The 24,710-nt window shown below is 43.5% G+C and overlaps 1 protein-coding gene across 1 annotated transcript in view; it reads left to right on the top strand.

Moving 5' to 3' along the window:
- Positions 1 to 24,710, top strand: part of AGBL1 (AGBL carboxypeptidase 1) — a 377,222-nt gene that overhangs the window by 172,802 nt on the left and 179,710 nt on the right. Inside the window, exon 19 of the mRNA XM_032806521.2 lies at positions 22,329 to 22,458. Coding sequence (XP_032662412.1) covers positions 22,329 to 22,458 — 130 coding nt within the window. The remainder of the gene's footprint in view (positions 1 to 22,328; positions 22,459 to 24,710) is intronic.

Raw genomic sequence — 24,710 nt, 5'->3', positions numbered from 1 at the left:
AGTAAAATGTCAGCCTTTGGGGCAAAAAAATTCAGTTAAACCAAAATGTTTGCCAGACTGGTACATTTTTTTTGATTTTTGGTTGCCAAAAACAAAAGAAAAAATAGAAAACGTTCTGTTTTCTAGGAAAATATTAATTTGTTTAAAATTTATGTTCAGTTATTTGGCAGGTGGAGGGGGAAACACTGTTTTCCAGCCCGATCAAATTTATACTCAGGGCTACAGGCAAAGTGTTATAACTGAGTTGAAGTTGTTGGTTATGTAGGTGTCCACTGGGCAACAAGTGACTTCTAACTTCTTTATATTTATTTCTAATACAGAAGGGAAGGTATTAAGCTAAGCAAGAAGATGCGCTAATGAACTAAATGGAAAATGTGACCATGAATTTATGCTGCCTATATTGGGGAGGAAGAGAAGTGGGGAGCACATAGAACCTAGATTTATCCCTTATGAAAGCTGGACAAAATTATTCAAATGAATACTTTGTTCAACAAAAAAATACAGTTTCAGTCCACCTGACAAAGGGGAGGAAGTGGTAATGGCTCTACCATCTACTTTTATTGTAGCCTTTAACCCAGTGGTTGAGGCACTCACTTGTGATGTGGGAAATCCAGTTTTGAATCCCCACTTTGAAACAAATCTAAAATGACTTTTTTTTGATTCACCAAAAATTCAAAAAAACTTCAGATTCGGTTTGACCCAATTTTTTTTAGGTTTTTCAGAGCTGCCACCAAACCGATAGGCAGGTGAGATAATATCTTTTATTGGACCAACTTCTGTTGTTGAGAGAGATGAGTTTTCAAGTTACGCTGTGTCTACACTTCACTTTCCTTGGTATAACTTTTGTCGGTCGAGGATTTGAAAAAAACAGACACCCTGACTGACAAAAGTTTTACCGACAAAAAGCGCTGGTGTGAACAATGCTTTGTCGCTGGGAGACGCTCTCTTGCTGGCAAAGTGACCGCCCCTCATTGAGGGTGGTTTTATTTTGTCAGCAAGGGAGCTTGCTCCTGCTGTTGTTCTGGCAGGGTAAAAAAAAAATCAGTCCCTTACCTCTTTCTCACTCCTTTATGTCTCCCCCACATTTAGGGAAAGCAATGAGTGTGTAAGCAGGAAATTGGTGAAGAAGATGGAAAAGGGTGAGTCAGACAGGAAGGCTGGCTTAAAACGTACTGCTTTGAAAAACTACTAAAGCATTTTAAAGACATTTGATGTGCATGCACACGCTTACAGAGCAGTTCCATTCAGGGATATCTCACTTCTCATGAAACATTCATAAAGTAGCCAATTATCCATTGAATTGTGTGAAAATTAGAACTTACTCATGTTTTGATGTGACTATTGATTTTTGTTCAACCAAAGTTTAGAATTCCTTAGCTCAGAATATTGATAATTTTTGTGGCTTTTGCTTGAAAATAGGACCACTGTAAGCGAGAAAAGATCTAGTTCAACTACAGCATTGTATTAATTTCAAGAGAATGTGGCTTTATTTATTTTTTCTGCAGGAAATTAGGTCATTTCCAGGAATTTGAAATGAAATGAAATATTCTTCAGCTGTGAGGATTTCAAAAGTATTGGAATATTTTGGAAAAGGCTGGTTTAAATCCTTTGGTCTTATTGTGCCACCTTTATTCACATAGTTGAGAATTACTTACTTGAATTGTCATATTGATTTTATTCTGACTACTTTAATGAACCCACCTATCTGAATAAAAATTGTACAATTATACTTTTAATAGAGCTGAGCAAATTTTTTTTGATAAATATGTTTTTTTGGTTGAAAAACACATTTTGGGGTTCTCTAAAACTATTTATGGTTTTGGGTTGATGCATAGCTTCAGCCAAAAAAAACTGAAGAAGCTGAAAGGTTTATTTTTTATCCATTTGAAAACATTTTATTTTGACTTGTTTGTTTCAACTTTTCATTTTGAAAGAGTGTTTTGAGTTCAAATTTGGTTAATTAAAACACAAACCTACACACTGCAATGGGGAAAAATACCAGAATATGGATGAGTCAAAACAAAAATCTCTCTCTAAAAAAAAAAGAAAAAAGAATTCCTTTGAGTCCACCTGACTGGTCCATTTTGGCCAATTCAAACATTTGTGAGTGTTTGAGCCAATTATTTTTTTTAATGAATTTGGTTCAAATCTAACCAAATTATTGGGGGTGTGTGTGGATTTTTCAATTCAGTCCCAGATCTGAAAAATTGATTATTTGCTCAGCTCTAGTATTTAATATCTTTGAAGTCTTTAGGGAACAGGGTGTGTGGAAGGGCACAGAATCCTAAAGATATACAAAAGGAGAAAGCCTTCTGTGTTATATGGTAGGAGATGTCCCCAGGGTCAAACCTCCCTCCCTTTTTCAGCATTGTTGTAATTCCAGTCAGGCAACAGAGTCGTTTCTGGGGAGCAGTTGTTTCATATGGCAACAGGGGTATTTCTCTGAGCCATGAGAGCTTCACTCTTCCATATCTCCCCCTGCATGCCATTTTTACATTTCTGGAGACAATATGGATACAGCTCTGTTGAAAGTAACACAATTAGGTAGCAACTATTGCCTCTTTTCATCACCAGCAGAGTGTGTGAAGACTGCCTTCTCTTTGGATGCTTTATTTTCTGAAAGTATCCTTGCTGTAGTGAGTGCAGAGGTTTACCCAACATCTCCTCTGAGCCACGTGGCACAAGACCCCGTGCCCGTGCCTGCTTGCAGCATTACCATTCTTTGTTCCTGTATTTAAGTGTTACAATGTGTCTGGCTCTCTAAGAGACACAAATAAGTACATCCCCTGCCCAAGGAGTTTACAGCCTAGAAAGAGTGTTCTAGAGGGGACAATTGTGGCCTTTAGTCGCTGATCTGAGTAAAGGCAGATAGTGCCACACAGCTCCATTGGGATTCAGCACTGTGAGCCAGATCCTCAGCTGGTGTACATTAAATTCAATGGAGCCATACCAAATTACACCCACTGAAGAGCTGGCCCGGTGAGTGATGAGACTACAGCCATGGCTAGTCCTTGTGTAGGGCTTTCAGGTTGTGGTGGAGAGGCTGCCCCAAAACCCGTGCATAAGGGAACATGACAATTTGGACCTGGGACAGAGTGCTGAGAGCTGGCATTTACTGAAGTCCTGAGAAGGCCTAATGGGAAGAGCAACTGAACTCAGGGCTCAAGCAATTACTAGGGACAACCAATGAGAAAAACAGGGACAGGAGTGAGGGTCACAGGTTCAAAATCAGCGATCCAGAAGGGGACACTGAGCAGAGAACCTGGACAGTGCCTGCTGCCCCTTGAAGGTGTGTAGGGAGCCAGCGGACGTGGCCCAGATGAACTCTGCCAGGATACATGAACGAAGGGAGGAACAGAAATAGGCCCCACAGTTGCCGTGCACCTCCCATCCAGTATCCTTCTCCTAGTTTTATAGATGGCCACCTTGGCGAGCTCCAGGAGGAGGTTGATGAGGAGGTCTCATCACTGCATGGGGCCATGGACAGGGTGTGTATAAATCAGGAGTTGCAGGGAAAAGTGCAGCCAGAACCTGAGGAGAAGATTCTGGAGGAGCCAGAAAAGGGGCTGAAAGCTGGTGCATGCTAGGTAGACGTGCTCCAGGGTTCTCCCTGACACTGCAGAAGGGGCAGGTGTTGGGGAAAGGAGGTGAACCGTGCCAGGTACACACGTGTGCTTATGGCTGCATGAAGGAGCTGCCAGCTGATATCCCTGGCAGGCCGTGGGACCAAGGTGGAATACAGGCCGGCCCATGGGGGCCAGAGGTGGGAGGTCCTCACTCTCCACAGGTGCCAGCCCTCTGATTACTCTGGCACTAATTAGTTTCTCCAGAAGACTGACTGAGGAATGGAAAGTAATTAGCTCATCAGGCTGGGTAAAGGATTAATTAGCCCATCATCTGAGGACTGATAAAAAGGTACAGGCAAGAAATGCAAGGGGGAGGAGCAAAGCTCAGTGTGAGTGTGATCTCAAGGAAGGGCATATCTTCTCCTCTTGGGCCCTGGGAAAAGAGATGGTAATACAAGGGGTTCTGGAAATAGTATTGCGTCATGAAACTGTAGAGGTGTTGGTGGAGGGAACTTAAATACCCTGCACAGTGTGGGTACCTAACTGGTAGAGTCTGAGTGGTCTATGTGATGCTTGAGGGCAGGAAAGGATCATGCCCTGCTGTAGACCATTATCTTTATTCTGAGTTGTATCAAATGGTTCTTCTGATTTTGCTATTTTTTCAGAGGTGTAAGCTAGAGGTCTTGTAGAAGTACCTGGAAAAGTTTGTGAAAATGTTCATTAACTTTATTTTCCATACAGCTTTGGAATTTTGTTTTGATGAGAAAATTCCTGCAAGATAGAGGGGTCCTAGACCCTTCCAGCAGGTGGCATTTATCTGGCTCTGTTTGGTAAGACAGTCCCATGAAGCTCTTCAAGACTAGCGCTGCACCTAAACTTTTTAAGTGAGCAGAGTAGGACAGTGATTCTTATCTGCAGGATTTTCAGACTCCTTGTTCTTGTGACTCTGTGCAGATCACCAGTCTTTTTTTAAAATCTCCTTGAACCTGTCACCATTGATCACAACACACACACCATCCTTTCTCTTCTGATAAACGTCTCCTGAATTATATACCTTTCAAATCTGGAGAACCTTTGGCCCACAGGCTGTGCTCCTGGCCTTTGGAACTCTACCGCAGTTCTCTCCACAATTCAGGTAATGGTTCCCTGGTTCACTTTAAGATAGTGTAAAGATGAAAGCCAAAATGTTCACACCTTGGTGCATAAGGTTAGGGTCCAAAGTCCATTTTTAAGCAGCTAGATTAGAGTAGTCTGATTTTCAAAGGTTCTGACCACCTGAAGCATTCACTGAACTTTAGTGGCAGCTGCTGGATAACTCAGTACTTTGAAAAATCAGACCACTGATTTAAGTATTTAAATAACTTTAGGTACCTAGTTTGAAAATTGGTGCCAATAATTGTGCAAAACCAGCTGAGTTTTGCTCAGACAGGCCTCTGTGAACCATTTTCTTATTTTTGCTTCCATTTGCATGAGATCACATTGTCGTAGTTCTGTTTTGAATTTTGCAAACCCAAAATCCAAAGCAAGACTGCCAAAATCACCGAGTTTGGCCTGGTTTCCGGGAGAAGTCATTCAGTGCCACAAGTGGTTCCTCTCAGGAACTATAAAATCTCCCTGGTCTGTGAAACTCAGCCCTGGCTTCACTTAGCACTTTGGCACAAGCTTTCTCAAACCTCAGCTGAGGTTTGTTGTATGGCTGGGAGCCCTTTGGAGGAAGTTTCAGGTTTGCAATGATTTTGCCTGTTCATGAAATTTTATTTATTACAAATGTTTTGCAGAGCTCTACAAACCCATCAGGTTTCTCTAGCAGATACTTTGTTTTAATAAATGTGTATTGAATGCTTCATTTAACTTTACTATTGTGAAGTGCTCAGAGATGCTGTGCTTGGATGAGCAGTTATGTAAGTGCAATTTGTTGTCATTTTTTAGTATCAGAATTAGCATTCAGTTGGGGTCGAGTGCCTCCCAGTGCGTGTGTGTATGTGGGGGAAAGCAAACAAATGAAAGAAAGCTCAGTGCAGGGGTCGGCAGCCTTTCAGAAGTGGTGTGCGGAGTCTTCATTTATTCACTCTGATTTCAAGTTTTGCGTTCCAGTTATACATTTTAACATTTTTAGAAGGTCTCTTTCTATAAGTCTATAATATATAACTAAACTATTGTTGTATGTAAAGTAAATAAGGTTTTTTAAATGTTTAAGAAGCTTCATTTAAAATTAAATTAAAATGCAGAGCCCCTGGAGCAGTGGCCAGGACCCGGGCAGTCTGAGTGCCACTGAAAATCAGCTCGCGTGCCACCTTCGGCACACGTGCCATAGGTTGCCTACTCCTGGCTTAGTGCATCCTCAAGCATTACCCAAACCTTTTGGTTTATCCCCAGCTGTTGGTTCTACTCACTTGCAGATCAATCTCCTGAATGCCCTTCTAGCAGCTCCCAGCAACTCCTGGTGTCTCAGCTCTGACAACACACTGAAAGCTTTGGGCCATGCGAGTGGACAGCCTATTAGTTCAATTTGCTTGAAGTTACAGAATGTAGAACTGCTGTCTCTTTACTTCTATGGTGAGGGTTTAACATTTGTTTTAATTAATTATTGTTTGAAATGAATGTACTGGTGAGAGGTGTCCCATTGACAGCCCTGAAAACTGAGGTCCTCCAGTTATCCACAGGATAGGCACAGCCCTGGCAGTGTGATAGCGTCACATTCACAGACATGAATCTATCACAGCTGGCATGGCTTTCCTCAGACATGGGGCTCTCCTCAGACAGGGTTGTGAGGGAAGTATAGTTTCCTTGGCCCACTTAGTCCTTAATCTCTCAGCTACAGTTGTCCATCAAGGAGTGATGATGGGGTTTATGTATGTAATATTAGTATCCTATTTGTTAGCAACTGGACTGGCACGGTCTCCGTAGAAGTTATCCTGTACTAGCAAGGGGTTCACATGGAAAGAAGTATTTAACTGAATGGAAAATACATGCATCCCAAATTTGCTTTCCGTTATGCATCTGTAACATCTGTTGATGTCACATAGAACAGAATTGCCCCATAGCCTTTTCTGTTTTCTGGTTCATAGGCTCTGTTACACACAGGTCTGATTCCTTGCTATTGCTTTTCTCCCACAAAAGAAAGTCTGTTGGGGGGAAAAAAAGAAAAGAAAAACATGTTTTTTCTGGAACTCATGGTTATTCAGTGGAATTCACCCTGCAGAGGTGGAAATCCCCTGCTGGACCGGAGCAATATTAACAAACCAGGATTGCTATGTAGAATTACTAGCTTGGTTTTACCCAGTAAACTGCAGGAAAGTATTATTTCTCTGTAGTGAGAGAGTATTTGCCGCTCAAAGAGCCTGTGTATGGTATATGAGGTTAGCAAACGAGATTTGCTTCAGTAAAGCACACACCAGTCTGGGAACGAGAATTTCCAGTGACACTATAGACATTAGCAAAAAGCTAACCACCATTATAATACTGATTTCACATAATGGCGGATGGAAAACCCCATTCTCAGCCTGGAGCAAAACTTGGTTTTTCTGCTTTCTTTATGCAGTCTCCCTGCCTCCCTTGCAGAGGAAGAGTGCGGGCAAATGGTGCACTTCGTTGATTCATTTTATTTTGTAAGCTACCACTCAGCATATTTCAGTTAATGCTGCCTTGTCAGAGCTATAATTTACTTACAGGGGTAGTGTACTGTGTCTTTCTATATGTCAGCCAGTGGCTAATTCTGCTATAAATCACATCACAGCCCCAAATACATCTTGCTGGGAAGAACGGAGACCCTTTTTTCACTCCAATACTAAGTTGGATAACTGACCAGCAAAAATACAACAACAGAATCAAACCACCACATGCCTATTCCTGCTTTGAGAAGGTAGAAGGCATCTGATTTGACTTATGGGCATTGATATCTCATTACCCTCAATATTAGATAACCTATTAGAGCTTAAAAGGTCAGGCCTCTCCATAAGTTCAATAAAAGTTTACCTATCCACCATCACAGCCTTTCACTCCAAGGTGATCAACATTCTATCTTTGCTCACCCGCTAACCAAACATTTCCTCAAAGGACTCAACAACATTTACCCAGAACTATGTGAGTCTAGTACACCATGGGACCTCAGCCTGGTCCTTCAGGCCCTCAACCATTCCCCATTTGAACCCATGGTGACATGCTCACTATTACAGCTTTCTGTGAAAGTGGCATTCCTTGTGGCAATTACATCTGCCAGATGTGTAGGAGAGCTACGGGCTCTCATGGCAGATCCCCCATACACAGACTTTTTTGAAGACCGCACCTCAAGTTTTTAGTGAAAGTCGTCTTAGTTTTCCACCTTAACCAACCCATTTACCTACCAACATTCTACCCCCAACCTCACACATATAGAATGCAGTTCACGCTTCATACTCTTGATCTACGGAGGGCATTGGCCTTTTACATAGACAGAACAAGGCCATTTTGTAAATCACCCAGACTGTTCCAAAGGGAGTGCCATATCTAAACAAGGATTCTCCATGTGGATCTCTGATTGACTAAAACTATGCTCTCATCAGTGTGACCGCCAACCCCCCAAGGGGATTCACATGCATTCCACCAGAGCCCCATCAGTCTCCACTGCTTTCCTGAACAATGTACCCATCATGGACATTTGTAGAGTTGCTACCTTGCAGCAGCCCATGCCTTTGCACAGCATGATGCATTAGAGCAACAGGCAACATCTGATACCTTGTTTGGACTCTCTGTACTGTCATCTGTCATGACTTCAACTCCGAAGTTCTCTCCTTCTACTGGAGGGCACTGCTCTGAAGCATCCACAGGGCCAGCACTCAAGTAAGAAGAGAAAGTTACTCACCTTGTGCAGTAATGTAGGTTCTTCGAGATGTGTGTCCATGTGGGTGCTCCACTACTCTCCCTCCTCCCCTCTACTTTAGAGTTTCTTACTCAGTCTCTGCAGTAGAGAAGGAACAGAGGGGGCATTGGTCGCACAGCGTCAGTTAACTACCTGAAGCAGCATGAGATGGGGACCATGCATGTGTGACCCAACCGGGCACTGCTACCAAAAGTCTCTGAGTATGAGCGAAGGGGCGCATGAACACCTGAAGTGGAGCACCCACAGGAACACACATCTTGAAGAACCTACATTACTGCACAAGGTGAGTAACTTTCTCATCCCAGTATCCCATATTCCAGAGCAGCATCTGGCCTGCAAGTTGACACTGTACCCCTGGGCTGGACAAAGGTTGGTTCTCCCTCTGTTAGGTCATTTCTACTCTGCTACCTAATCCAGAATAGTTGCCAACAAAAGTTTTGAGAAGGGAGATGAACTTGATGACTTGGAGTGATACTACTGATAAAGTTATCACAGTGCATGACTGGGCTTACCCAGTTGACAAGTGGTGACTTTAGCTTCTCCCACTTCTGTCTCCTCCTCTTTCCTGGTCTCTCTCTGCTCTGTTTACTGTTTTCAGTCCCACTTCACTGCCCTGCTCTGTTGTGGGATGGCATTTCTCGTAACCCACTGACACTTTCAGTCAGGTTGCAGTGCAAACCCTTGGGGCACCTATTGAGAACTGCAGGTTTCCAATCTGTGCGCTTTTACTGGGTGATGATTGGGGTGAGAGTGGGCTGGTACAGCATATTGGTAAGAAGTGGCCTCCGGTACTGGCCCATACGCAGCTGATGTTAAAGTGTTGGCCATGGTAGCGCTTTAATGTCACTGCCCCTTTTGCCCTCCTCTCCCCCTCCCGTCATCGACCCTGCCAGGGGTGTGTGTGTAAGGGGTAGCTGCTCCAGGACCTTTTAAATTGACACTGGAGCCCTGGGTGGTGTGGGCCAGGCAGTATGGCTGGGGGAGGCTGACCTCCCAGACCCGCTCCTTCTGCCCGAGGCCCAGCCCTTTCCAGGGGCCCACAGTCAGGCTCCCTGTACCGGTAAGTCCTCTGTGCTACTTTCACCCCTGGTGGTGATATGCTTAGCCTCTGCTGGATCATGGAAATTAGAGATAGGACAAAAACATGCTAGATCATGCCTAGCACATCCCAGCAGAGGCCCATGAAGGAGTTGATTCTTGCATATTTCTCACTGTTGTGTTCTGTGCAGTGTCTTACCCTTCGCTGTTGAACCAAGGACAGGTTCTGACTGGTGTTGACCCATGTATATGTTGAGATATTCTGGCCCTGTGTTTTAGTTGTAGCACATCTTTAGAGGTCTGAGATTGAGCTTTGTGGTTCCCAGTAGCTGCTGAGAGAGCTTTATTTCCTTTCCAGTGACCTGTGAAATGCTCCAAAGAGGATTAATGATCAGGTACTCCAGAGGGAGTCATGCCTCTGGGGCTTCTTGGCTAGTTTGAAATTTTTGGTCAAGTGAAACGAGATCTCAGCAGAGGTCATCAAATCCTTCTTTTTTTCCATTACTTTAGAGTGTAGCCCTTTTCCTTTGATCTCCTTTATACCTTTGATTGTTCACCTTTGATAGACTGATTTGTTCTTCTTTGTTATTTAGTGTGGACTAGGATTTAAATTAGGGGTCTAGGTCTCACAATTCATAGGAATTATCTACACACACAAATTAAACTGATTTAACCAATAGGTTTTTTAATTAACTCAATTAAATTGGTACAACCCAATGTATGGACAATTTAGATTAAGCCTGTTAGGAATCATGTAAAGGTAAATGTATATAAACCAACTATAAATCAGTTTAAGAGTATCCACACAGGAGTTTGCACAGGTTTAAGTAAATCTGTTTAAAAACACAATCCAGGTTGAACCTGTACAACTCTGTGCTCCCTGGTCTTAGGTTCTGTTCCTGGTTTTATGACTGACTGACTTTTGAACCCTGTGTGTGTCATTTGATCTCTCACTACAGCCATCTGTAAAACTGAGTTTTGCTTGCCTGTCTTCCATGGGGGTTAGAAAGACAAGTTGGGTGAAGTAATATCTTTTACTGGACCAATTTCTCTTGGTGAGAGAGACAAGCTTTCGAGCTCAAGAGGAAGAGCTTTGTGTGGCTTGAAAGCTCATCTCTCTCACCAAGAGAAGTTGGTCCAATAAAAGATATTACTTCACCTACCTTGTCTCTCTAATATCCTGGGACCAACACGGCTACAGCTACACTACATATTCCATGAGGGTTATAAGTAGAGCTGGTTGGAACATGTTTTTGGGGTTTTTTCATGGAAAATTGTAACTTCTCAGTGAAAAACTGAAAACTTTCAGCTAAAAACATTTGGTTTAAACCAAATATTTCTATTCAGAAATGCCACCATAATGCCTCATGGGAGTTGTAGTTTGGATGCCTCATGCCCCCCATTCTCCTCTGTGGGCCCGGCTCCCGAACCAGGTTACATCTGTGATGGTGCACCACAATCTCCTCTCCTTCTGAGCCATGATCATAGGAGTCCCTGACTGTGTAATGCATCATGGGAGATGTAACCCAGTCAGGAACTCAGTTCAGAGAAAATTGGAGCATGAAGCACCTTAACTACAACTCCCTTAATGTACCATGGCAGCATTTCCAAATCAATTGTTTTGTGTTTGTTTGCTTTTTTCAACTGACATTTTTTGGGGTGAGGCATTGAAGGAGTTGGCCAAAAAACAAAAATTATTTTGGTTACAGATGTTTAACTGTTTCTCAGTTAAAAGTCAGAAATTTCTGCAGAAAGCAGACACTTTTTATGAAAAAAATTTGTTTTCTTGCAAATCTAGTTTTCTGTCAAAAAGCAGTTTTCATCAAACACTTTGTTATGATGCAATAAGCACTTTGTGACCCTGAGAAGAGAGGCAGTAGAGAAGTGCAATGTCCAGTTATTATCAGTGGGGTTTTTTGTGTAGCAGTTCAGCTGCATGGGAAGTACAAGAGATGCATGTATGGAACTTGTTTCACCATTACCCTACATCTTGTATTTCATTTTCACCCCTGGAAAGTGAGTGCTCAGTGGATGTAACACCTTGCCACTTGGATTTGGTAATGATTTGCAAATTCTTTGTCCAGGGTGCTGAGCCCAATGCATGAATCAGCCCCACAGTGTTTAATGCTCAAGACTGTTGTCCATCATTCAGTGAAATAAATGTGAATTTGATGGACAAATCTTGTGACAACATTTGCGTGGGACTATATTACCAGTCTGTATTAATACTGTCAGCTTACCTTTTTAGCCAATCAAATCATCTGTACTGTTTTCTCATTTGATTATGACCTTGCTAATATTAGCTGGGGGTGAAGCAGATCTCATTCTGTGTCCTTAACTGGTTTGTAACAAAATCCGACTTAATAAAATGTGTCCATCAAGTCCAAAGGAGGGTTCATAATAGAGGAAACTGAACAAGGACAGTGACACTGTTACATGCACCAAGCTGAAAGAGCACAGATTCCGTATCATTTATCTTAAGAAGAAAGGATTGTCCATTGTGACAAAATCAGTCAGATGTAGAAGATAAAACACTGAAAGCTCATTAAGCTAATTAGTGGCAGTGCTTAGTTGTAAGGAGGCAAGTGGAAGCTGGCAGAGTGCTGATTTAGAAAAGCATTTGCCCAAGAGGAAGCATTATGCATAGTGAATTCATTAGTGTGTGCCGAAAGGGTAAAATCGTGCTGCTGCTGCCACCCCAACTGGGAAGGCACCCTTCAATGGAATCATTAAACGGTTGGCAGCCAGATGGCACAATTGCCATTCAGGAAGATAAGTACAGATTTGTTCATGTGTCATGTAATATTGATGAGAAGGGAACTCAGAAAATCTTCATCCTAAAGGCCTAGCAGTAAACCAGCATGGCAACAGGAGGTCAGTCTCATAACCGGCCTAGAAGCAACAGCCACTCTGCACTCTGTGTGAATCCCTTAGCTGTCCATTGTAACTAAGATAAACTGGAGTTGCCTCTTAGACTATTGATGGTTGCCAGCAGAGGAGCTAGAGAATACTGAGGACTATTGAGAGTTACTCACTTTCCAGCCTTTGGTTTCATCACTTATTTCCTTAGTGTTAATCCTAGTCCCTAAACAACTATGAAAATGAGTGTGATTGTTGATCATTATAAAAGCAAGCCTGACAGTAGGGTATGCTGCAAGCTGGTTTAAGGGACATTGCAGAGCTGTAGGTGGTGCTCTCAGGAGTGGAATAACAGGGTGACTGCAAGTGAGGATTGAGATACATTAGTGCACTTATAGGGAGAGCTGCAGTTTAGAATAACAGGGGATCCCGCAGGTAAGGATTGAAGTGCATTGGTTAGAACTGTGAAGGATCTAAGCCATAACATAGAAAAGGGTGCTGAGGGCCAGGTTGGAGGTTTGTTTGTTTAGCTGTGTGTAGGAATCTGGTACAGTGGCTGCCTAAACTAGGAGTGCTGAAATCTGCCACCTTTTTCAGCACTGGAATTCACTGATTTCCCCAAGAAAATGTAATGCTGAAAACAGAAATGAAGAAGAAAATGCCCGACTTTCCTACGGTTCCTGTTGTATTCCATAAGTAAAGGTTATCCAATTTTCTGACTCCTCCGCTCAGTTGACACTAATTGGACATCACACTATGTCAGGGATTGGCAGCCTTTGGCACATGGCCCATCAGGGTAAGCCCTGGCAGGCTGGGATGGTTTGTTTACCTGCAGCGTCCGCAGGTTTGGCAGATCGCAGCTCCCACTGGCCATGGTTCACCATCCCAGGCCAATAGGGGTGGTGGGAAGTGGTAAGGGCCAAGGGATATGCTGGTCGCCCTTCCCACAGCCCCCACTGGCCTTGAGTGGTGAACAGTGGGAGCTGCGACTGGCCAAACCTGCAGATGCTACAGGTAAACAAACTGTCCCAGTCCACCAGCGGAGTTCCCTGATGGGCTGTGTGCCAAAGGTTGCCGATCTCTGCAGTATGTGTTGCCATGCTAGCCCTATTAAAGCCAATGCAAACTGAAGATGTGATGGGAGGCATACTCTGAAGGTCCAGCTTGCCCCCAGAATAACCTGGGCACTTTCTCAAGCTAGGACAACAATGAGAAGGGCTGTCAGTCCTGGAGCTTCATGGTACAACTGAACACCAGACAAGGTCAGGAACAGGTCCTCTTTCCATCTGCATAGGTCTATCAGGTATAATGTAGGTGTGAGAAAGAGGGGTTTTGCCTTTCCTTGAAATATCTTTCATTGGCCACTGTAAGAAACAGAATTCTGGACTTGTTGCAGTATGGTGACTCCTGTATTCCACTTCTTATGTCTTTTGAGCACAATGTCTATTTTGCCAGCTATGTTTCCAGGCAATACTCTGAGCCCACGCTGTGTTGGTTGTTTGTCCTGAGTGAGAAATGAGTCATCCTTGCAGAATCATTGTTAGCTGCTTCTCTATTATCTGCTGTGACACCCCACAACACACCTCTGTCTGTCTCTGCAGTGCATTTCCCTGCTGCTTTAGCAGTGCTGAAATGACTAGCCAACTGGCTTCTTTTTGCCATGATTATGTATGGACATTTTGTTACTCACGTTTCTTTGAGTTGGAAGGAAAGTGAATGGTTACTGGTGAACTGCTAGCTGCAGTAATGATGAATGGAAGGGATTCATTCAGTGGTGTCTCCATTCATGCCCTGAGGCTTTTCATCTGTGTTTTTATTTCATACAATCTAATGCACATTGATATCTCTTGGCAAACTGAGAGCATCACCTTCTGTACTCCTTGGACTAGCTGGAGGGGCGTCACCCCAGGGCTCACTCCAGTGAAGCCCCCTCACCAGCCCAGGTGCAGCACTGATGGGTTCCATAAGGAGCTGTAATCAGCCCACCTACTTGGCTGGAAGGATGGTTTCCCCAGTGGAAAGAAATAATGCAGTATTATACAGTGATGGCCCAGAGCACAGCAGGAACACCCAGATCAAGCTGACAAGTCTTTGATCAGAAAGGTTCCTCCCCTCACATTCATGGGACACAGGAACCTCAAAGCACATCCAATCAATTGTCACCCCATTCTGGACCTACCAAAACACACCCAAATACCTGATAACCACATACTCTGCTACGCTTCATTTAATATAGTTCTGCACTAAATTACTTTCAATATAAACATTCATTTTTTTCCCTCGCTATTCTGTGAATTAAAGGCACAAAAATCAAGGTGAATTGTATAATTAATCACCTCCCCTGCTCTATGTGAGTGCTCAGATGCACATACAACAGCCCTCTGAGGGTATGTCTACGCTGCAATTGGACACCCGTGGATGGCCCACGCCAGATGACTCAGACTCAGGGGGCTTGGGTTGCAGGGCTGTTTAATAGCAGTGTAGACATTCCAGCTCGAGCTGCAGCCCAAGCTCTGGGACCCTCCCGCTTTGCAGGGTTCTTGAGCCAGGGGTTGCAGCCTGAGCCAGGATGTTTACACTGCAATTAAACAGCCCCACAGCTGGAGCTCCGTGAGCCTGAGTCAGCTGGTGTGGGCCAGCCTCTGTTTTTAAATTGCGGTGTAGACATAATCCTAGAGACTAGAAGGGTGTGCCAATCCTAGCCTGCTTCTAACTCAGCATAAACACATGCGATCTGGTCCAAACTCAGTTCCTGGCTGTTATTTGTCTTTTATTGTTAACTTAACAGCAAATATAAAACTCCATGTAATCTTCTTCCTGAGCATGGGTGTTCCTAGAGTTTTTCCTCCATCCCCAATTCCTTCTGCTTCAGAGAAACACTTTTGTATTCTTAGGTTGGAGTTAATTGGATCCACCCACTTGGGCTTCCTGGGTGTCAACAGAATAGCTCTGCATCTCTGTGCAGGATCATAGTGCCTGACCACCCGTCATAGTCAAGTCAAATAATGCAGGCTGACCTTTGGGTGCCAGTCATCCTGAAATATGAGGATTTGTTCTGGTTTCCTCAGCCCAGTCCCACTTCCAGTCTTGCAGGATAATGAAAGAGCCCTGAAGTTAATTGGGGCTGTTGCATGGTGCTAAGTGACATCTCATTGCACCACCAAGACACAGCATCGTTGCAGTGACACAGCCTCACAATGCAGATGCACAAATGTTGAAGAAAGTTGTGCTCTTCCTCGTGTGGAGACATAAAGGGAGGACTGGGAATTAGAGCGAAAGAAAATCCATGTCCTAACGTATTCCTCAAGATCATGAGCAACAGTCTTACTGGAGATGCCCCTTTCCTCCGATTTCTTGGGTTCTGTCTCACTGGAAACACAACATGGAAATCTGTCAAGCAAAATTATGGATTCCTGCATTCACAGCCACAACACCAAACCACGATAATGCAGGTTCTGTTTTTGTTCTTCCTTCTTGGCAGTAGTTATTTATAAAGCCCAAGATGCTGTGCCTGGTTGAGGCTATCCCATGCTGCTCAAAGGCATCCTGCTTTTTATGTGCATCTACTTCCCTTTATAGAGATTCTTACCTTGTATCACCACTGCCTTCTGTTATTAGGATGTGCAATGAATGGTGTTGCTGCTTTCTAAATATCAAACACAATGCATCTCTTTAGATTTTATAGCTCACTGTGCCCAAGGTGTTGTTGTTATCGGTCCTGACATCATTCACTCGATATACTGGGCCATGTCTTTCCAGTTATCTGTAATGGACAGGAGATTTTGAGTCATTTTATCTTGAAATCGCAGCAACATTTTCTCTTTAAAAAGTGACTTGTTTCTCTCCCTCTCCATTTCTTCCTCTCTCACCCATTTAATCTCTTTCACTTTATCCCCATGTGTCTCTTTCCTTCGTGTCTCTATTTATATCTCACTCTCTCTGTATTTTTTTTCTTTTCCTTTCTTCCTTTCGCTTTACCTCTCTCCTTCTCCATTTTTTGTCTCTCCCTTTCTACCAATAGGCCTGATCCAAAGGCCTATTAGTGTCAGTGGAAGGACTTCAGTGAGTTTTGGAGTGGAGCCTGTGTATCTCTCTGTCTTTCATAAGAACATAAGAACGGCCATACTGGGTCAGATCAAAGGTCCATCTAGCCCAGTATCCTGTCTTCCGACGGTGGCCAGTGCCAGGTGCCAGGGAATGAACAGAACAGGTAATCATCAAGTGAATCTCCCCATCCTTCCTCTCCATACAGCCAGAATGCACTGCAGTTAGAAGCCAAGGTGCTTAATGGCTTTCTTAAAGAGAAAGATGGTTTAAATCAGTGCAGTAGACATTAAGTACCTCTGCATATGGGGTGTGTAGAAGAAGGTTTGATCATACTTTAGTTTCTGTGATTGCCCATCAGCATACGTGTCCAGCCATGGTCAGGCCATGTTGATTTCTAAACTTATTACCAAGAAGGTAGGGTCTTTATGGCCCCCAGGTAGGACCTCATTCCTCAAAACTTGCTGCTCTTGAGGTCAGCATGAGTAGGTTTTGCACCTGTGGCCATGTCACTTCCTATTCCCTGGTTTCATTTTTCTGTCTGCTCATCTGCTTGAAAATTTCTGGGATGCCTAAAGAAGAAAATCTGGAACCGCTGCCCAAGAGCAGACCCTGTGATTGATGTGTTGTGAGGATGGAGAATGAACTTGTTCAGATCCACCTTTTCCCATGGCATCTGCCCTTTTCTTATTTATCAAGGAAACAAGAGCTAACTCAGCACTATGTCGAGGCAAAGCATATCTGAGAGAGCAGACGTGATTGTCTTGGTTTGAAGTTGTGGCTACTGGAAGCTTTCTCATGTTATGTGTCATTGCGCAAACACCTTTGCATTATGCCTTATATCCATTCACAGACACCTCCATAGTAGGAACCAGAGGATCTCTTGTCTTCAAATGCCTCCATATCCTCTGTTGTATAAATTTTCAGCTATGATTTCTCATGAGTCACATAGATACCCCTACTCCTCTTACAACCTCATTGTACATTGGGGACTGTGAGGAGTAGGTTTTGTCCTTCACCAGTGGCATGAGCACACAATTATCACAGGGGGGAGGAAAGGAGAAGTAGTGCCTCTGAGACTGTCTTCTTTCCCACAGTGCCTTCTGGTAGCTATGCACTGCCCCTTATTCAATGGCTCTCTCTAGACCAGTGCTTCTCAAAGCTGGTCTGCCACTTGTTTGGGGAAAGCCCCTGGCAGTCCGGGCTGGTTTGTTTACCTGTCCGGTCTGCAGGTTTGGCCGATCGCAGCTCCCACTGGCCGTGGTTCTCCACTCCAGGCCAGTGGGGGCTGCGGGAAGCGGTGCGGGCTGAGAAGCACTGCTCTAGACCGTAGAGATTCCCCAGTGTTTAAACATAGAAGAGCTAAAAGAACATGGATCTAAAGCAATGCATCACATAGCATCAGGTTTGTGAAGAACAAAAGTGTGTTTACCAAGGATTTAATGTATGGATAACACATCTGATTGAAACTCTAACAAATAGCTGAATTACAGCTAACCTGTACAAAGACACAGAGAGCAGACTTTTCTTTTTCATGTTGGAAATCATTCAGTGGCAAATGCTTTCGCTGTTTCCATTAAGTTCCAGCTAGTCCTAGCCAAGGTGGCAAGGAATCTTGCTAAGGGAAGAAGACACAAAGCATTTACAGCAAATCTAGTAGCTTGGAGATGCAAGGTAATGAACACCTTTGATCTGAGAAGCGAATTTCATTGAATCCTGGCAAACACGCAAAAGCCAGTCTTGACTTCCTTACTCCTTTTATTTGCTGTAAGTACTTGAAATCAGCTTAATATTTTACCTTCACCCTTGGCTGCCGAGCATCAGGGACAAATGTCATTGGTAGTAGGAGAGGGAGAGAAGAACGGAAGAAAATAGGGAAGAGGGATGGCATGAAGCAGTCACTGAAGTAAACATCCTTTAATTTAATTTAATTAAAGCTTTGCAGCAACCCAAAGGCAGTGACTATGGACTGACAGGCAATAGTGCTAATATTTAAAGATGGTTTAAAAGAGCAAAAATAGTAATGATTGAAAAGAGGAGACTGAATTCCACTGTCCCACTCCTGTCCCCATGCACAGGCCCTTATTGGTTGGCAATGTGTTGTTTTACACACTCATGGCATAACTATCGCTTTGTAACTAACTACCATGGAGACGCATGCTATCCATTGAGAACAATTGTACTGAACAAGGGCTTCTGGATTCACCAGGAGGGTTGTAAATTTGCTGAGCTCAGATAATCTTGATCTCAGATCTAAGAAGAGCCCTGACTTGTATCAGTGCAAGACAATTTGTGAGCTGCAATCTTGGTGAGAGTGAAACCTTCGGAAGGATGTAAGGATATTCTGAACTAAAAGGAATTCACTGCAGGAGGGTTAGCTTAGAGCTGTATATTTGAACTGAAATATACAAAGTCTGCTCCACACAATCAAACAGCTTAAGCAATATATTACAAACAAGGCCCTGTGTACTCTAAGTCACAGTGGGACCAGATTCCATGGCAAGAGCTACTAAATTCTGTGGCTTTGTGCTACATTCTCTCCTTGGATTTGGCGAGCCACTCCCACTGATAGAAGTGATTGGGAGTTTTTCATAGAAATGTTTTTTTTCTTTCAATAGAAAATGTTATTTCCATTCAACTGAAAATTTCTGTAAGAAAAATGTCAATTTTGCAGAATGTTTTCTGACAAAAATTGAAACAAAATATTAGTGTAGAGGTGGTTTGACATTAATCTCTGCAACTGCTTGAGCAGCTTCTTTCCCTCCTGGGAGTAGTAGTTCAATTGTATCATGATCCTCTTGCTCCTTGTGAGCTGGGCTCTGCTTGTTGGACTTCATCTCCCATGATGCACTATGCTCATGGGATTCCCTTCATGCACCATGGTGACTCAGCTAGAGGAAGAGACTATGGCAGCTCAGGCAAACACAGATTATTGTTGACCCAACCTGAAATGAAAGGTTTCTCTTTGGGAACTTTGAAACATTTTGTTTAGACTGAAAGATTTGAAACGATATATTTCAATATTTATCAATTCAATTTCTTTTGGCATTCTCTGAAAAATATTAATATTTTGATTTTTATGTGGATTTGGAATAAAAATAAATGTCCAAAATATTGCTGTTTCCTATGGGATGGACATTCTATTTTTTTTTAATCAGTTCTACTCATTGACTTAAGTGGTCCATGGGAGGACATGCCACTCAAGGAAGAATCTGGATCTTATTTTTCTACAGTCACCTGCAAATTGAGTGAGTGCCATGCCGTGCAACTGGTGACTTTTGCATGGTGCTATTACTCTTCAGAGGTAGCCTGCTAGCAATGCATTAAGCACGTAGGGGGAAAGTATAGTTGTTCCTCTTAGCAGACCTGCCACTGTAGAGAAAATGAGGAAAGGTGAGACTTGAGTTAACTTTATGTGAAAGGCCACAAATAAACATTACACTAGATTGCCAAGTTTTGAGCTAGAAGTTTTTCAGCAGCAGTTATCACACCAGCAAATTCTGGCTTTCAGGGTGTTAGCTATTGCAAATGTTTTGCAAATTGCAGAATGAGTAGCAAGGGAACTGTGAATTCAAGGGAAAGGGGAATTTAGGTGACAACAACAGCAAAACTGGAATGGATGTTGTGATGTCACCAGAAACCCCAAGGTGGCATCAGAACCTTGTTTTTCTACATTGTGTGTATGTATAAATATAACATTCTCTGTGGATTCTACTATTTCTATACCCTCTTTCCTGCTGTCAGACTTCCATTGCTTCTGCTCCTCTCCAAAGGCTCTGAACAGACTTTGGAGCCTCTTCCCTCCAAACATTTTCTATCAAGCACTGATGGTGCTGAAGGTGTGTGCAACACAACCTAACCAGTGAACTTTAACAGTGTAAAGTCTTGCCTGTGAATTATGAAATCTCATTCATACACACATGATGGTAGTGTGTTTCTACATACTGTGTTGTTAGAGGGCTGGAACATTTAGTGTAGGGGGGGAAATGGTGGAACATGGTATCTCCTGTTAAAGTCAGACGGAGTTGTGTGGCTGAAATTCCATGTGATGTTTAGAATATACACCTTCAAGCACACTCCAGCTCTAGTTCACTATGCTAACAGTAAGTCTTCTACAGTAGATGTGGTTGATTTGAATGTGGTAGATCTTATCATGAATGCAGATCTAATGGAGGTCCTAAACTTTATCAATGCATCACAATTTGCGAATTGCAATCCCAGTTAGAGTGAAGCCTTTGCGCAGAGTGAGGTTGCTTGGAACTTAAACTAAGTCACTATAAAGGAGATCACTCAGATATGCATAATTACACTAAAATATGCAAATTCCCCTCCATGCAATCAAACATCTAGCACAGTATATTAGCCAGTGAAACAGAACCAGAGAGGAAAGTTCGACTGAGGTAGGGTAAAAGTCTCTTTAGTCTAAACCCGAAGTCCTTACTTGGGTTTTACTCAGCCCTTACAGTAAAGTCAAATTCCCACTAAAGCCAGTTGTTTTTTATAACAGTGCGGTATAGCATAAAGATCCTATTGGTTCTTGATATGTGTTTGAGATGGTTGCATTTCTCATGACTGGAGAAATCATGCATGAGATATTCTGCTCATCTCATGCAGGTGCCTATAGATTTTCAACAGGGCCTGACTGATTTTCCAGTTCCAATAATAATGACTGATGATTGGGCATTCCTATGCCCCATGTTGGCTTTGGAAAACCCACCCTTTATACCTCCACAGACCATGATGGATTCTATATGTGACATCAGACTTTAGCAATGTTTTAGAGAGTTTAAAATAAGAGTCTTAGTCCTGTTTAATATGAGTGCGCGTGTAAATCAAAACGGCATTGTTTACCTAGAATCTAACTGAGCAGGCCCTGCAGGGAAATGAAATTGATAATTAATACTTAGCAGAACCCTCTAAAATAAGCTTCTGTGGAGTTTTAATTCATTCAGGCCTGTCATAAACAGATAGCTAAGGGTTAATGTTTCTTTTACCTGTAAAGGGTTAACGAAGGGAACCAAACACCTGACCAGAGGACCAATCAGGAAACCGGATTTTTTAAAAGCTCAGGGAGGGAATGTTTGGGTCTGTGTCTTTTGTCCGTCTCTCGGCTATAAGAGGGATCTTTCTATCTTCAAGCTTCTAATCTTCTGTTTCCTAGTTGTAAGTACAGATATAAGACAATCTAGGTTTTTATATTGTTTTTGTATTTACATGTGTGTAGTTGCTGGAATGTTTAAATTGTATTTCTTTTTTGAATAAGGTTGTTTATTCATTTTTTCTTTTAAGCAATTGATCCTGTATTGTCCACCTGATACAGAGACTATGTTTATGTGTTTTTCTTTCTTTTTATATAAAGCTTTCTTTTTAAAACCTGTTTGAGTTTTCTCTGGGTAGGCTAAGGAACGAAGGGAAGGGAAATTCTCTTTGTGTTAGATTTACGGAGGGTGAATCTGTGCAGCCTCAGGGGAAGAAGGAGGGGGGGGAAGGTGAATTGTCCTCTCTGTTTTGTAATTCAAGGATTTTATTACAGTAATCTTCCAGGATAACCCATGGAGGGGAAGCCTGGGGAGGAAGTAAAGAGAAGACAAGGGGAGGGGCGTTATTTCCCTTTGTGGTAAGACTCAGGGCTTCTGAGTCTTGGGGTCCCCCAGGGAAAGTTGTGGGGAGACCAGAGTGAGCCAAGACACTGGAAATTCTTGGCTGGTGGCAGCGAGATCAGATCTGCTAGTAATTAAGCTTAGAGGGTTCATGCTAGCTTCTCATTTTATGAACGCTAAGGTTCAAATCTGAGTAGGCAGCTACGACAAGGCCCATCTCTGAAATCTAGATATATATTTATGAATTAGTCTCACAAGCCAAGCCTGTCCTAGTACAGGGACTATCCAGAAACAGCAGACATTTTGAAACTACGGAGTTGTTTTGTTAGTTTAATTGGGGTGTGTTTTGTTCTGTAATTCCAGCCACCGGTGCTCCTTGAGTGGGGATGACCTGAATAGACAGTGGCTGGCTCCCAGCTGCCGGCTCCATCCAACCATTTACCACACCAAAGGCCTCCTCTACTACTTGTGCAATCTTGGACGGGCTCCACTGGTGAGTTATTTCTGTCTTTCTTTGTATTCATACCCCTGCACTGCTCATTTGTTGAACCTTCCCAAAAGACTCCTGTGCTACGCAGTTCAGGAGAGAGAAGGGGTCTGGGGAGATCTGGAGACATTCCAGTGCTACATTACTCGGGAAGTGGGGAAGAGCTTGGAGACCATCACTTCAGTAGGATATTTTACTGCCTATCAGCCCTTCCAACCAACAACCCTATGTTCTGATGCCCTTGCCCAGTCTGGAGAGCACACTGGCTTGGTGGGGGGTGGGGAATTAAGGTTAGGAGAGCTGAAGTTGTTACGTAGTTTCTGGAAGTTCTGTCCCCAAAATCCATGCTATCTGGGATAGCAGAGCACTGAAGTAACAAATTTCCTGATGACAGGATGCCACTTTGTACCAGCTTGGGATCCCCTAAGTATTTTAGAGGGTTCCTGCAGTGTTTGGTGTGAAGACAGGCATCTTAGTGCAGTATTTAAAGCAGGGGACTGCAAGTCAGGAGATCTTGATCTGATTTCTGAGCATGCAACTGGTTCCCTGAGTGATGTTGGGCAAATAACCTCACCCCTCTGGGCAAAGTGTTCTCCTTTGTTAAATGGGGATTACAATGCCCACTTTTCATAAAGCTTTTTGAGTCTTCAGATGAAAAGTGCTAGATCGGTGCAAAGTATTATCTGCAGACCATTGCTGGTGGAGTGGAGAGAGAGTTTGCGAAGATCTCATGGCAGCACAGTAACAAGCTCCAAAAGGGAATGAACTTCTGTGCTTCTCTGTCTTGGGAAGGGACTCTCCTCTTCTTCCCGTTGGCTGAAAGCCCTCAGCATGAAACACAGCAAGGAGTGGAGAAGAAACCTCCACCAGAGCAGCACTCAGACTAGGCTTGTGACGAGTAAACCAAGGATTTCAGCTTGTGCTCCAACAGCCCCTAGTGGAAAAGGAAAAGATTTATGTGAACATATGACAAGTGGAAGGCTTGTTTAAAAATATAAATAAACACTAATTAGCCATAAGTATGGCAGCATGCTCTGGTTTCCAGCTGGGACCATCTGAAAGGCAGCTGACAAACAGCTGAATACTAAATGTTGCTCACAGAGTACCAAGTCGTGGAATGGGCCACTACGTCATCTTCCACTTGCCTAGTCTGATACTGGATATTCAGCCCAGTCAGTGTCGTCAGCCACGCTGTCATCTTTTACATACCTCATCTGATTTAGTCCCTATTTCAACATATCATTTTATCATGTGCATAATTTTATGCATAAGTTTAAGTCCCATTGGTTTCAGTGCTTTTCTGAATCCAGGGCCGGCTCCAGGCACCAGCATTCCAAGCTGGTGCTTGGGGTGGCATTCTGCAAGGGGCAGCAGTCCCTGTTGTTTTGCCCCCAAGCAGTGTGCTGAATTGCCGCCGCAGGCAGCGGGGCCAGTCCATGTGCCCGTAGGGCAGCAGGCGTGTTTCCGCGGTGAGAGAATTTGGCAGCAACTTCTATGTTTAACTGTCCGGGGCGGCTTCAGCTAAACATAGAAGCTGCCGCCGAATTGCCGCCGCTGCGGAAACACGCCTGCCACCCTAAGGGCACACGGGCTGTCCCCGCAGCCCGGGGCGGCAATTGAGTGCGCTGCTTGGTGTGGCGAAAACTGTAGAGCCAGCCCTGGCTGAATCAGGGCCAAATGGCTCATCCTGCTCCCACTGAAGTCAATGATCATTTTTGCCATTCACTTCAATGGGAGCAGGATGTTTCATAGTTAACAATTAGCCAGTAGCTTTGGGTCTCTGGAAGGGTATTGTTAGCTCAAAACTCATCTGTTAACCAGAGACTTAAGCAGCTCTTCCCAAGCCTTATCTCTACAAAGAGCTATGTAGATGAGTGGAGAAACTCCCTTGTGATGACTTTATGGAGGAGTATAGTTCCTGACTTTGCAAGCTGGAAACACACAATCCCCACAATTGCACTGCACATGTGTGTCTTTGGTTAATCATCTAACTGGGTATTTGAATATGCAATCATGATAACTACAGGTGCATTTTGGCATGACAGTGAATAGGATGCCCTAGTGCAGTGTTTCCCAAATTTGGGACACTGCCTGTGTAAGGAAAGCCCCTGGCAGGCCAGGGCTGGTTTGTTTGCCTGCTGCATCCGCAGGTCCGGCTGATCGTGGCTCCCACTAGTCGCGGTTCACTGCTCCAGGCCAATGGGAGCTGCTGGAAGCGGCGTGGGCTGAGGGACAAAATGGCTGCTGCTTCCAGCAGC

Source organism: Chelonoidis abingdonii, chromosome 9 (genome assembly GCF_003597395.2).
Source record: "Chelonoidis abingdonii isolate Lonesome George chromosome 9, CheloAbing_2.0, whole genome shotgun sequence".
NCBI classification, from domain to species: Eukaryota; Metazoa; Chordata; order Testudines; family Testudinidae; genus Chelonoidis; species Chelonoidis abingdonii.
Note: the sequence above shows the minus strand (reverse complement) of the source record. Positions and strands in the feature narration are given on the sequence as shown.